This window comes from Lactuca serriola, chromosome 2 (genome assembly GCF_051521515.1).
Source record: "Lactuca serriola cultivar US96UC23 chromosome 2, Lser_US96UC23_V15, whole genome shotgun sequence".
In the NCBI taxonomy this organism is placed as follows: domain Eukaryota; kingdom Viridiplantae; phylum Streptophyta; class Magnoliopsida; order Asterales; family Asteraceae; genus Lactuca; species Lactuca serriola.
In genome coordinates, this window is record NC_136409.1 from 38166533 (window position 1) to 38182207 (window position 15675).

The 15675-nt window shown below is 34.3% G+C and overlaps 1 protein-coding gene across 2 annotated transcripts; it reads right to left on the reverse strand.

Annotated features, from left to right (window-relative positions):
• Nucleotides 1-1210: 1210 nt before the first annotated feature.
• On the reverse strand, nt 1211-10178 carry LOC145086160 (uncharacterized). Of its 2 annotated transcripts, none has more exons than XM_079023905.1 (11): nt 9338-10178; nt 9005-9262; nt 8650-8892; nt 8417-8566; nt 6738-8020; nt 3163-3236; nt 2912-2993; nt 2713-2838; nt 2469-2575; nt 1838-1989; nt 1211-1757 (listed from the first exon to the last, which is right to left on the reverse strand). In XM_079023905.1, the coding sequence occupies exons 1-11, from the start codon at nt 9782-9784 to the stop codon at nt 1533-1535; spliced, it is 3147 nt and encodes a 1048-aa protein (XP_078880031.1). In that variant the 5' UTR covers nt 9785-10178; the 3' UTR covers nt 1211-1532. The 2 variants fall into 2 exon arrangements, with proteins under 2 accessions (XP_078880031.1, XP_078880030.1); XM_079023904.1 differs by having other exon boundaries at nt 1838-1992; nt 9338-10177.
• Nucleotides 10179-15675: the final 5497 nt, after the last annotated feature.

Below are 15675 nucleotides of genomic sequence, written 5' to 3' on the forward strand. Positions count from 1 at the left end.
AATAAGAATAATATATGACTTATGATAATAGTTGAATTGTAAATGTTTATATATTTGCAATTGATATTTACATATATACATTTTTATTAAATAAGACTATGTAACAAGTATGCATATACCTCTTGTTGAACAATATGTTAGTTATTTGTTTGTGACGTATACTTTATTATTTATCTTAGAACTCAGAAGTAGAAATAACCAAAAATAAATAATATTTCAACTGCAATGTAAGATAAATTATAAATACAATGTTGGAAAAATACGTACGAACCCAACCTCGTTTTTTGAGAATATGCAAAGAGAGGTAGACCTCGACTCGTCTTACAATTTGGGGACATGAAGCATATATTAGGAAGTTGTTCCCGGAATACATTTCGTACGTTAATATCTTTGTGCGAATTTAATATAACCTACAAAAATAATTAAAAATATAAAAAAATGGAATACTTCAATATTTTAATAAGGAGTGGCGGATCCAGAACAAAATGTTAGGCCTAGCACACATGAATTTAGAAATAACATGCCGGAAAAATTACATTATACCGGAAAATTTATTAAAAAAATTTGAAGTATAGAATAGGCTATTCTGAACACCTATATAAATCTGCGTCTGCTAATAAGTTATAAGTCACAAAACTTTCATCGTTTTGAACCAATTACTACGTAAAATTATCATTACTCGCGATTTAATAACTTTATTCTTATTTCAGTATTATTTTATATAGTATTTATTATTTTTCTTATTATATATATATATTTTTTAAAAAGTTATCTTTTTGTACATGCTTTTAAAGAAATTTACATAGAATTATTAATTAGAAAATGCATTTTCTAGCATTTAACCACGTAGCATTAAAAGATTTTTTTTACAAATTGGTTTTTTTTTTTACGTATTCATTTAAATTATGCTTTGCCTATAGTAATATGTACATACACAATTTTTCAGGAAAATAGCATCACAGCCTCTATCTTAGTTTACAAAAAAAGAAAAAATACTACTTTAAATTGTCACGGGCTATATTCAAAATTGGTTAAAAACATGAAACACTACAAATAGAAAAAACAAGGAACAAAAATAAAGCTGATCCGACTCCGAACCGTCGAAGTCAAACCCAAAAGCAGCCCGAATAAAGCCCATTATTAAATTATCGGACCACCTTTTTTTTAGAACGTTACTAATAAGTCTGAATTTATTATCAAAAGAAGCTCATGAAAATGAAACCATTTTAATAATAAAAAAACATCCAATCCATTTCTAACACTAAACTGTACACATTTATTCTGTACAAAACAACATAACCTAAACACCAACTAACATCCTTCCAACTTTCAAAAAAAAAAAAAAAAACTATTTAAAATCAACAAACAAAACTATAACAAAAACCACTAAATGTAACCCAACGAATAAAATGAATCGTCAAAAATACATTCAAATAAAAAAAAAAAGTTTCTGTAGAAGAGTTATTCTTCCACCAACCCCTTATCTGGCCCACACTGTAACTGCTGAGACTGGAACCATTTGATCAAGTTTTTTAAGATGTGTATCTTATGATTATACTCGATGTGGGCCCCACTCCGGCATGGAGCGCCTTCACGAGTGCAACAAATTTTAACAAACCGTCTTCACTTATCCACCTCAGCTTCCATGTCACGGGGACCGTGTTGACCGATTTTTGGGTTACATCCCGAGGGGAAAACACGGATGTTACGGATTTTAGAGATAATGTCACGCAACACCTCTCATTCGTCTCAATCACCTGAAAATAGCAATGTACTTTCCATTGGTTATTTTGTTATATACATAAAAAGAAAAAAGAAAAAAGAAGAGATGATTTACCATTTCTAATGCATTGATAAGAGAAGAGCAAGTATCAAGTGAGAAATATGGAGCAAAGGTATCTTGTGAATCAAATCCGAATTGTGAGATGTCTTCGATGCACACAAGCATATGTTCTCCAAGAACAAATAATGATCTTGAAAACCATTCATCTTCTAATAAATAAAAACAAAAAAATTGTTTCTATTAAATTTTAAAATAACTACCCATAGCCATTAAGATATATATATATACCCAAAAAGGCAATTTTCATTGTGATAATTGGGTAGATTTGTCAAAGTATAATGGCAATGACTTAATAAGAAAAAAACAAACTTAGATTGTGTTTGGTGCGCCACAGCTAGCTTATTTTTCGAGTTTTTTTAAATATTCATGTTTGGCAAGCCAAAAAATAGCTACTTAGACTAGCTTTTCAGGAGCTTTTTTAAAATTTGCCGAATATACCATTAAATAATTATAAAAAAACATATTCTTCTAACTATTTTTTATGTCATTTTATATCTTCTTCCAGCTAGTTTTTACCAAATGTCAATTTTTGCCAGTGGGCTAAACATAGCCTTAAAGTACAATGTTGTAATAAAAAGGAACAAAAAGTAGAATGTTATTCTTCATTAAAAAAACAAATAAATACCTTTGAAAGTGTTGTTCCAGAATAGCACCATGGAATATTGAAGGATGTTTGTTTTTGACCCCCCACAGACATCTCTCTCAAACAAGGCAACCTGGATCTTATCCAAACTGAACATAACACATATATAAAATCATGTCAAAAGAATAAACTGGAAAAATGTTGTTTGTAATAATAGGAAGAAATGAAAGTAGGATTGAATTTAACCCTTTTTTAAATGGTAAAAACAAAGTAGAATTCCATTGACCTTATGAGAGGAAAGCCTTTCTTTTTAACATTTGAATGAAAGACTTCTAATATAGATACAAGCAGCCTTGATTTCTCTATACTCCTTGTTATGAATGTATACCTTGCCCCTCGTTTCGCATACACCCTATCACACCAATAATAACAAAACATCAATTTTTCATTAAGACCTCAGGGAAAAAGACGAAAAAACCCTTTACCTCACGGCTTGAAGCCCTAAACCTACTAAAACCTCTTTGATATCTTCAGTCCCAAGGCAACCGACTAGACTTGCACTAGATCCTGCAAAATGGAAATGGAAGAAGCTTCTTAGATTAGATGATTAGAAAATAAATAAAGTTACATCATAAGTAGTAGTATTTAACTATTTATTGAAAGGATTATAATATAAGATTATAAGTTATAACGGATTTTTCAATTTGCATAATGGTCATACCGCAACGAACCTAACCTGACCCATGGTGTCGCCCATTGAGAAGCAGGATGTACAGCTTCAATTCACAGCTCAGTAATAATGCCACACCACTGTTTTTTATCAATAAAACAGGAAGAAAAATAAATATGGTGAGAGTTGTTTAACCATTGATGCATGTAAGATGTTGATATATATTCAGCCACATATTTTTTTTTTGCAATAGAGGCATTTATAATTCATAAAGACAAGAAAAACATGAAACATGTGTGCAACTGTACAAGCACCTAACAAGGGAAAGGAAAAGTGTGTGAGAGAGAGAGAGAGAGATTGACAATTAGGTGTTGTTTCTTTTTTTCCCATGTTCATGGTTTGGGAAATTGATGATTAATATATATATATATATATATATATATATATATATATATATATATATATATATATATTTGTAAAATCATAGCAAATTTAAGGCAATGGAAGGAAAAAAAAACTATATGTATGTGTGTATGTGTATGTGTATTTGTACATGTACATGATATATGTATGTATGTATTTATGTGTATATATGTATATGCATGCATATGTATGCGTATATGTATATGTATGTATGCAATATGTATATGTACCTATATGTATGCAATATGTATATGTATATGCATGCATATGTGTATATGCCGTATTATATATGTATATCAGCATATGTATATGTATATACCCATATGTATGTATGCAATATGTATATATACCTATATGTATGCAATATGTATATGTACCTATATGTATATATTATGTACATGTACATACATATTATGTATATGTATATGTTGAATCCAAAGTGTGAAAGTGCAAGAAGTTAAAAATAAAATCCATACAGGTTTCTGTCATCATGCTAGTAAATAGATGCTCGTTTGGAATAAAAACAGGTTGAATTGTGGTTAGAGAGTAAAATCCATATTGAGATATCTTAAGAGCACATGAAATCCCCATAAGGGGTAACAAAACGGTGTACAAATACAATCATGGTCCATATACAGCAAATATATACTGAATACATAACGAGATATGGTTATTTAACCAATGGTGGTTGATGGTTAACTTTTTGATGCATTATGTAATTGTTAAATGGAATCATTAAAGGGGTCTATGATCATAAAGAACAATGGATTTCACGACAATCTGATAAATCTTTCATGAATCAAAGTGTTGAGTTATGGTGTTATTGGTCAAACTTTGGATTAAATGAATTTTCAGGATATTATTAAATGTTATGATGGAATTGTGTATAGTAAAATACTCAATGGTAAAGTAATGGAAGAATGTGAAGTACAACTTTTGAAAGTAGGTTGCGTAAATTGGTGTATGACAAGAAACTATTCTTGCTAAGGTTAAAGGGAATGCAAGGGATAATGATAACCTTTATCATATATTAATATCTTCATGGAATCGGGTTGTTTAGAATTCATATGAGATATGTATGATAAGTGTCAAAACTATGTGTATTTGACACGGAATTAGAAATAGAATGTGATGCAAAATGATTTTATGTGCTAATTGTGTTAAATATAAGTGTTATACAAGGCAATTAATTTAGGACATTATTGTCTAAAAGCCGTTTTCCCTTGTATAGCTACAAAGGTACATCACGGGAAGAAATAGTTGGAAAGTCAAGCACGATAAGGAGGTGAGTAACATGCAACTTATTACTTATTTATGTTTATGGCATATGATTAGCATTTTCATTTGCGGATACCAAGGAAGTATATATAGTAATGTAGGTATTTACCTCCCAAGTTTATGGAAAAACATTGAAGCAGTTATTAGTAGGTATCTACTCGAATAGGTAGCATACTGACATAGTATCTACCCGTTTGGATGGCATACCAAAGCAGTTAGTCATAGTTATCCACTAGGTTTGGTTGGGTAGCAGATCGAGGCAGTTATTCATAGGTATCTAGCCGGTTAGGTAGCATATGGAAGCAGTTATACATAGGTATCTAATCGGTGTAGGTAGCATACTAAGGCATTCTAGTACCTAGACAAATTAACCTATGAAGCTCTAATTAAGTGGCCACCCAATTTTAGTGGCCACTAAAAAACAACCAAGTAATTAAGAGTGATGCTACACCTTCCTTCTTTCCTAACTTATTTTTTTAACTCGGAAGGTCCCTATTGTTTGTTTTTGTTATGCGCTTGGTCCTTACTGTTTGTTTTTGTTACGCGTTTGGTCTCTGTCTTACCTAAAAAGACTATTATTTAAATAGGAAAAAATGGTGGGTAGGTAAGGTAAGGTGAGGGGGTGGGTTTGGAGGTATGTTTATTTAATAAAAATTAAAAAATTAAGGCCAAAATAGTCTTTTTAGGTAAGATGGGGACCAAGCGTGTAACAAAAAACAAACAATAGGGACCTTCCGAGTTAAAAAAAAGAAGTTAGGGACCAAATACGCAAATTACACTAAACCATAAGGACCATTCGTGTAATTTACTCTTAGTTAATTGAATAAACCATGGCACAATCACATATGGACTGAGACATATGAACATATAAACAACTAAAACTACTAAAACCTAGAAAAGGGGATTTTAGACTTTCTAGACTTTCAATTGATCCGTTCTCATTTATGTCTAACTATGATTAATTACATATAGAAAGTGAAACAACAATCACAAGTCTTGATTATCAATAGCTTGTAGTGACAACAAGTTCTCTCTAAACTATCTCCATATTATGTGTAATTGTCTTCAAAACACTATCAAGAATTCCCAAAAGACTGTAATTTTTATTTTATCATTTTCCTTATATCCTTATATATTGAATTCCCTAATCCACATATGCTAGACCTAGAGGTGACTTGTAAGGAGGTGAGAATCCATAAGTAAGGTCTCAGGTTCAAGGACATTATGATTTACCTTTACCATGTGTATCCTCTTTTTTTATCTATTGATTTCTCCCATGCATTGGGTATAGAATGTGGAACAATGACACAATGGTACTTATTTTTTATCGTTATCTATCGATTTCACCTTATCTATTAAATTTGCAAATATAATCGCAAAGCCCTAAGTGAGAAACTCCTAAAGTATCTAACTTAAACATCTAGAAATCGGAAGCTCAAACAAACAAGGACGATAGAAGTCATGGGCATGTACTTTCATTTCATATTAAAAACCTAATTAGAGAATCATCAATACGACTATATAAGGAACTCAAAGTTGTAAAAAGTTCAATACAACATCATCATTCATCTTTTAGAGACCAAACATGCATCTAGTCAATTGCATCATCAAGAAAAGCAAGTGGCAAATCACTTAAAATTTTAGATGGTGTTTTGTGTATCATCCATCCACCTTATTCTCAATTATACCCTCATATGGTTAAGTTAGAAGCTTAGTCACATGCAACAAAGAGTACAATCCACATTGGAATTGAAACTCCCACACCCCACCACGCACCACCATAGTGACACATGGCGGATGGTAGGTGGTCAATGGTCATTCAGATAGATCCTCAAGCAAACAATTGCAATACACCACATACTATCTACATATTTCTATAACACATAAAAATATAAAATGTACATGTTCTAAATATATGGCAATATGAGCATGGCATCTACCTTTTGCTGCTTCCAGATGGATCCTCAAGCAAACAATTGCAAGACACATGTTGGCTACATGTTTCTTCAATTCCAAATTCTGAAAGATCCACTTCAAAGTTCTTCAAGATAAATTCTTCTGTCTCAAGCCCTGATAGATTTTTTTCAGTAACCATTTGGAAATCACTCATGTCAGCCTCTTGGCTATACTTCAATTCATTATCATCTGTTTGTGTTTGTGTTGGTGTTGTTTTCTCTGTTAGTGAAACAATTCTTGGCTTTGGTTTTCTTTTTGACATTTTCTTCTCCAACCAATCGGCTTCTTGCTTCACTAAACCAACTATTTCACCATCATTAACACTACTTCCTTCATAATTGTTGTTTAAAGAACACGACCCGTTTTCTGTAAACTGAAACACATGATCTTCAGAAGTAGGGATGAATGATAAACTATCCATACTTTTTGAAAAATCATTATCAGTTGTTGAATCAATTTCAACAGAATCATCTCCACTATCACTTGAATAGCTATCTGAAGACACCACTGAAAAAGACTCAACAGATAGCTGCAGAAACTCTTCTTCCAAATTATGGCGTCGATGCAGAATGTCTTCTTGATAATGAGGAGGAGAACGAGGAGCATCGATGACATCATCAACAGATTCCAAAGGAATGAAGCTACTATTTGAACTTGTCATTTCAGGTCCTTCAACTTTGAAACCATTGTCTGAATGTGCCATTGCCCCCTTGTCTTTTAAAGATTTGATGTTTCTAGGAACCTCATTAACCTTTTTATCATATTTCATATGATTTGAAATAGAAGCATCTTCATCAGCAAGATAATTTGATTCTGTTTCAGGGTATTGTTCAGAAACAGTATCGATAGACAAATCATCATATGGATAATAAGACACTGGAAGTTCCATTCGGTGTTCTTCAAAAACATCAGCAGAAGCAGATATGTATCTTGTTTTTTTACCAAATTGTTTTACCCTTCTTTTCTTTCTTGAATCTTTATCCTTTTCAGGAATCAAAGGAAGCCCACTTGGCACATGATTAGCCTTTATATGATCACTAGAAACAGGATTCATCCACTTTTGAAACTCCTCCAGCCATGAAGCAGAACGTTGTTTTTTCATGAACTCGATTTTGTTCATGAAATCATCAATTTCAGCTCCTTTATTTAAATTAGTGTTCTCCTGTTTGCCTTCTTCCTCATCCTCATAAATTATCGATTCGTGATCAGAAGATGATTCTGTGCTTGCCATTTCACTTTCAATACTGGCAACACGTGATAGTTTCTTCTGAAAAATAAGTCATGAAAAAGTTAACCATGGTCAAAGAAATTCAAGAAACCACTTGTAAGAAGTATGTAAATTAGGACTAATGCAAGAAACAGAATTCATTTCTTTCTATTACAACGTAATACTTTCAATCTTTTTCTGAAAAATGTGCATCATATTGCGTTTTTCTTATTAGGACATTATAATTTGAAAAATCGACCCAAGTATAACAGTGAAAATTGCTCTGTATTTGAATGACATTCTTATAACTTGGTAGATTTTTGAGAGTAAGATGCTACAATAAACAAATAAATGGAAGAAAATTGCTATTTCTTGCATTTAACCCTATTATAACAAGCTTTGGTTCATAAAACCATCAATAACAAATATTAAAAAGTTGATTTACTAATTACTAACCATTTTGTTGTGAACACTTGCTTCTGTTTCAGCTTCATCTTTGGCTGGGGAATAAAATCCAAAGCTAGCTGGTTGCTTTTGCCTACTGGCAATGATGATCTGGCGCTTCCAGACTTCTCTAGTTGAGATCTTTTTGTCATCCAATATCAACTGCAATGTTATACATATAAGAAAACACTAAATGCAATCTCAAAAAGTAAATCAAATTGTATATTTTTTTTTTGTATTCTCACCTTTTCTGGATCAGTGAAGAAGCTATAAACTTGTGGTCTATACCAGCTGGCAGAACATACTGGATTTCCTTCTAACCACAAAGTCTTCAGTGATGGAAGAGCTGCTAGGAATTCCAGCTCTGAAAAGCTAGAAATGATATTGTAGGAAAGATCAAGCCCCTCAAGTGATTTTAGATTCTCAACCCCACGCATAGTAGTAAGAGCATTATTCCTCAATACTAGTTTCACAATCTGACATGTGACCTGTATCCAAGAATATGTTTCCAAAATCATTGATTTGAAATGTATTTGGACTTTTGGGGATCAACTCATACAAATATACAATGGGAAGAAGCAGAATTTCAATTAAGCTTACCTTACTAAATGATGAAATTGTTCTCAGTTGATTGAAACCGAGGTCTAGGTGCTTCAGCTTGCTACATCTCAAAAGATTATCCACTTTGGTAAACTTGTTCCGGCTTAGATCAAGTGTTTCAACAACAGGAAGGAGTCGCAGGGAATCATCCATTAAAACCAACCCATTATAAGCACAAGAAACGAATGACAGTCGCTTCCACTGAGGAGAATGCTCTATCTCAGCAATTCTACTAGCAAAAACATGTCGAAGAGCATCCTAGAAGTAGAATTGATCCAATTAGTATTAGAATCTGAACATTCAGTTCCATGAAGAAATGTAAATCAATCTTACAGTTGAGTTATGACAAATAATCTTCTCCAGAGTATGCCTAAGTTCAAGAAGACCTCGAGCAGCAGAGGTAGAGAGATCGCATCCACGAAGTTCGAGAACCTTCAGGCGACTAAAAGGCAGCAAACAGAGAGGCGTCGGGTCTCTACAGGAAGGCGGTGGTAATACAGAAATAACTTTGAGTGAGGTAAGTATCCGTAGGATCCGTCGGAGCTGTTCAAGCGCCCGGTGATCACCAAGGTCAGAGACATAGGCACGGAGGTAATCAACAGGAGCTCCAGCGAGGAGCCTCTCAAGCTCCGCCAACGATTCGAGCCGGGATTGAACATAGTGAAGCCCAACCGGATTCAACTTCAATACAAGGGTTCCTTCGATCAACGGACCAGCCTGCTTCTCGACGAACTTCACTAGCGATTCGAGATACCGATCTCCGGTGACAATTGCCCCCATGTTGACTTACAAACTGGAATTGAAAAGAGGGTTTCGAGGAGTTAAGGTGAGAGAAACGGCCATGGTTGTAGAAGAGAGAGAATGGGAATAAAGCTGTCCATATGTGAGGTAAAACCGCAACGCAGAACACTGTTCCCTGGTAGTTCCCATTCCTATTTCACCATTACCATTTCCAATTCATCTGTTGGATTTTTGTGCCAATTTCGCAAGGATCAAAAAACTCCAACCATCGAATCGAAGCTTTCCTTGATTTTACCTCCTGATTCGGTTTTGATATGTCAAATTTTCAAACCCTCCATGATTGTTTTCTTCGGTCGAATCAAACCTATATATAGTAATTAGTATATGTACATATTAATTTTCATATATCTATACACACGAAGTAATCCAATATATCGGTTTAACATACACGATACAAGTAACAAAACGAGCAGGTTAAGTAACACGTTTAATGGACAAGGACAATTATTATATAAAGTTTTTTGTTCGTCTTTTAAAAACAAAAATAAATAAAAATTACATAATCGGTCTTTGTGCTTGCTAAATGTACCAAATGTGGTCATTACGTGGAATTTATTGCAAATATGGTCCTTTAGTTTGAAAACCCTTGCAAGCATGGTCCTTATTAACGACAACGTTACTTTTGTACCGTTAATGACTAAGGTGTGCTCCTCACGTGAAGGTATTTCCTTAATTTCACTGCATCATCTCCTCCAACGTTAATGTATCTCCTTTTATATTACCCTCGCAGAGTGTAAAACTTCATGAAAGACAACGACGACTTCATTCTGCAAAGATGGAGACGAAGATGAAATCAAAGACGAAGATGAATTCAAGATGGTGTGATGTGTTTGTGGTAGATAAGTTGTCAACATTACCTCATGGTCTAAGCTCAATCCAAGTAAAAGATTTTGGTCTTATGGGCGTTACAGAAGCAATTGAAGGTGGATAGACCCGCCCATATGTGCTAGACCTTTGGAAGTCATACCATTTTTACTACGATCCACGAATAATCTACAAGACTCCTTGCAACAAATTTACATGGAATCAAGGAGGTTGAAGTTATTATTTTTTTTAGTTGGACATTTTTTTCTTTTGTATATCTACAAATCATGATCAGGAGAATAGTTTGTAATTGATCAAGTATTTTGGGTATAATGTTCACTGTGATCTAGCCTTATTAATTGGTCATATTTTGTGTAACATTTTGGTATTAATGTATGATTTGTAATGGTTAACCTTTGTTGTTGTAACATCCCAAAATCCATGACAAAAAATTCCATTTTATTAAAAACATTTTCATAAAACCAAACGATGATCAACCATTGTTTTCAAATCAAATCCATAGAATCGAAGTGTCAAATGATCCCTCATGTATAATTCAGCAGGAGGATGTGTACGATCACATATTCGTCTTATCCGATCAACTGAAGTACTTGAAAACATTGAAATCAACAATTGTAAGTCAAAGGTTAGTAAGTTCCCCCAAAATACTCCACACAACAATATATATACAATGCATGCACATTGGACCCACAACATAAGACTGGATTGCCCCTGAGCCCACAGCATGAGACTGGATGCCCCTTCCCAGCTCATAGCTTATGATTGGCTTGCTCCCGAGCCTACAACATAAAACTGGATTTCCCTCTCGGCCCACAACTCATGACTAGCTTGCTCCTGAGCCCACATCATAAGACTAGATTGCCCCCCCCCCCTCCCACTCGACCCTCAACTTATGATTGGATTGCTCTTGGGTTTGTTGGCTTACAACATAAAGCAGTATCACCTCAACCCAACCATACTATGTCGCCATATACAACAAATAAACAATAACCAGTAATACATGTAATCATACATATCTACCGATCTAGCAAGCCACTAGATCATAACAACATCCTATACACAAGGATACATAACACAATAATGAGCCGGCATTGGTGCCTTCAACCCACGAGTATAATGAGAAACTCACCTCAATTTGAAGACAAGATGGACCACACACCCAAGCTGACAATATCCAGTCTCCTCATGCTAATGCTAAACACATAATAAAACCCTAATTAATAATTAAGGTAATAACTAACTCATGAAAGATCTAGGCTCACAATTAAACCTCCTTTGGGCAAAATACCATTTTTCCCTTCCAATACTAAGTCCCAATATGGTTGATCAAAAGTCAAACCGGTCAAAAAGTCAACGGTCAACCCTCGGTTGACTTATGCTCAACGTAGCATAACCTACGCCCAACATAGATTCATCCCCAATTTCACAGCTAAAAAAGACCGATTTGTTTATGTTTATTTAAAATCAAAGTGTCCATTTTGAAGAATAATATTGCAGATTTTGTTCCCAAAAAACATGATAATGATATTATCAAAGCATTTCCGAATAAATGTATTTTATTTATATTAAAAATGTTGGGATGTCATCGTCAATACAACACATAAGCATAAATGGAAATAATACAGGCCTTACAAACATCTATCATTCTACTAGCCTAAAATCTATAAATCCCTCATTTGATCATCATACTTGTGCTCTCGTACCACTACCTATAATGTAAGAAACTGAGTGGGCCAGTCATGGGAGCGTGGTGAGCACATAGGGTTTTCAACCCATAATAATATAATTAATATTTTTAATCATCAAACAATTAACCTAATTTCCCATCTCTATTATCTTCTTTATTCATAAGTATCTACCCTAAGGATCATCTATGCTGACAATAAGTTTTATTCTATATTTATTCCTAAGGATTTCTCCTAAGGAATAGGCATGAAGTCCATCGCTGCTAGGTTTTATCTAATAGGCACTAAGTCCATAGTTGTCAGTGTTTATCTATTAGGCATTAAGTCCATAGTTGCTAGTGTTTATCTATTATGCACTAAGTCCATGGGATCATCTTCTTTATTGGCAATATTATTTTAGGGAGTCCACCCATAATACATGTCAATGGGTTTTTAGAGTACATCTGATGAACCAATGGTTCACAAACACCTACAGGTTGCGAGCCTGCTAGCGTTCCACTGAACTGTTTAGAATAGTATGTGGTTGCCATCTATACTCTGTTAGATGATGTCATCTTTAAAGTCAATGCATCTCATCATCTATTTCATTTTTCATATCTCATCATCTATATCATCTTACATCTCTCATCACCTATATCATCTTTTATCTACCTATATTTACCCAATATATTTCAAACGCTACACAAATAATCCTACATTGTTGTTGTTGCTGCGAACCGACTCCCGAACTGAGCCAAACAGCCCAACACCATAATCAATAACTAAACAAGGCTAAACCCCAGCACTAGGCCCAAAGGCGGCCCAACTAACCATACTCACTAATAGCCCAAACCCATTGGGACCACTAAGGCCCAAATCTGTTGGGCCTATAAAGGCCCAACAAGGAATACGCATAATCAAGACCAAAGAGGAGTCCAATTCCGAAAGCAAATCCTCAGACCAAGAAGTCCAATTCTCCAAAGCCCAAGACCCAAAAACTAAAGCCCAAAAATGTCACATGAGCCCAAAATGGCACTGGACCATTTACGTTAGGCGTACCCACAGGTACACTAGGTGTACTCGCAAAATCCTCAGTACGTGGGGCATACAATCAACTATGATGGGCGTAGACGTGCATTCTCCTGTAGGGTTTTGAGCATTCTAACACTCATAAGTGTACATGCAACCCTAAATACCTTGGATCTATGTTTTCTCTATTATACATGCAATCATGAACATCCAAGGTATTATCCTAATCTATCATACAAAATAATGAATATAACAAGATAGAATACATACCTCTTTGATGTAAAATGTCTTCATGAAGCTTGAGTGCCTAGTGCCTCAAGTGTGACACCTCAAATGGTTCACACAACACCAAATACACTTGGAATAACTTGAGAGAAAACTTTAACACACCTAAATCGGCTAGCCCTTTTTCTACACACACTAGTGCCGATTTTGGTGAATAATATGATGCTTATATAGTATGATACACCATGTAAACCCTAATTGTCATGACCTTTCATTTCCATGACCCATGGGTTATGTAACCTCCATGGAGCATCCTATGGGTTTAACCCAACTTGATTATCCATGGAGCTTTGGCCCACTATGTAAGTTATGGATGATTTGCACAATCAACCCATATATTTAATTAGTCTTCTTTTGATCACATAATTAATTCTAAATTAATTCTTGATCAATACTAATTAAATATTATTATTCTTATTATTAATATACTAGAACTTATAATATATTAATAACCATAAGTGTCTTATTTCTCTCATTTAGTCTATCCAAGTGCATGATGTCATGCAACCCAAATGGACCATGCCGGGTCGGGTCAAGTCTTACCAATTATAGTTATGGACTTAGACATTAATCCAACAATCTCCCACTTGGATAAGTCTAAAACTATTATTGTGTAGGACTTCAGGAACCGACTGGCAATCGTAGCTCTCAAAAGCTTCTGTCGAACTCTGACCTTGTAGATGAACTCTGACCTTTGTCAGTGACTTGTCCATTAGATAAGGGATCATATATTCCTCCATTCTAGATATCATATGGACTGAGACATGGATTATAATCATTCTCTCTATCCATTTGTTGTTTCCTGATTTCCGATTTATGACGACTGACTAATTGAACAAATCAAATCAGTCCTGGCCCGGCCGAGCACTTCCATTTTTCATCATCAAATCATCGAGGGGCCCACAAATATCGCTTTTATCCCGAAGGTAAATGGATGGATAAACTTCGACTCATATGGCTTGTTCTACTACTTGTTGAATCATACACAAAGACACGTTTTATAACACCGAGTTACCGAATGCGTTTTCGTGCAATCAATGTACAACCAACTCATAGTAACAACTCATATCTCTAGGTTTGAAGAATATAAGATATTATCGTCTCATGATCACTCGTGATAAAATCCATGAAGTGATTCCAATGAGCGCGGGTTGAATCAAATACTCAGAACTTATGAGCACTCATGAATGTTGTAGCCCTTTTGTCCAACATCTTAGACCTCTACAAGCCAACCCATGACAGTCTTAATTCATATTTACTTCCAACATATGACTGACTGTGGATGGTTTGAATAACTTAGTCATCCAGAACAATGACCTAGTTTATTCTGGAAGTCAAAACATGCAAAATGAAACACAATAATAATGGAATCTAATATGGTCTCAGAACTTATGAACATAAATAAAACATCTTTTATTTATCACCATATGCTTACACATTATTCATTGTATAATATTTCAGCTATCAACTTTATTCTTGAATTAAAACAATTGTTTTCCCATGCTCCAAGCATGTACACTATGCTTTTCTAAACACTAGTCATGCCATACACCAAGTATGCATACTATGTTTGTCTATGATCTTTACTTTGTGAAATAGATCAATTGAACATAACTCCAATGATCCTCTTTTCACAGTCCCAATTCCTTACTACAAATGCAAGAATTCCAAATTCATGCCATTTACTGAAATCTGTTAGATTCTAAACTTATATGCATTGATCCTCTTGTAATGATTATGCACAAAGTCAGAAAGACTTGACAACAACAATTACAGAGCATTCCAAAGGAGATCAGCTCCTTGGAAACATCCTTCTTGCATTAAGTTTCCTAATCTTACACATATTGAATAATTTCTAACTTTGAAACATTTCCATATTCCATTTTAACTATCACTTCTGAACAAGAGTTGCCTCCTTACAGATTATGTCAATATGGTCCTTCCAGAATTATCACTATACTTTCAACTGTCCTTGAGCAACCAATCTTTGGTAAACCTTAGATTGTCCTCAACAATTGTTTAATCATTTTAGTCATATCCAATTCTATACCTTTTCCATTCTTAATG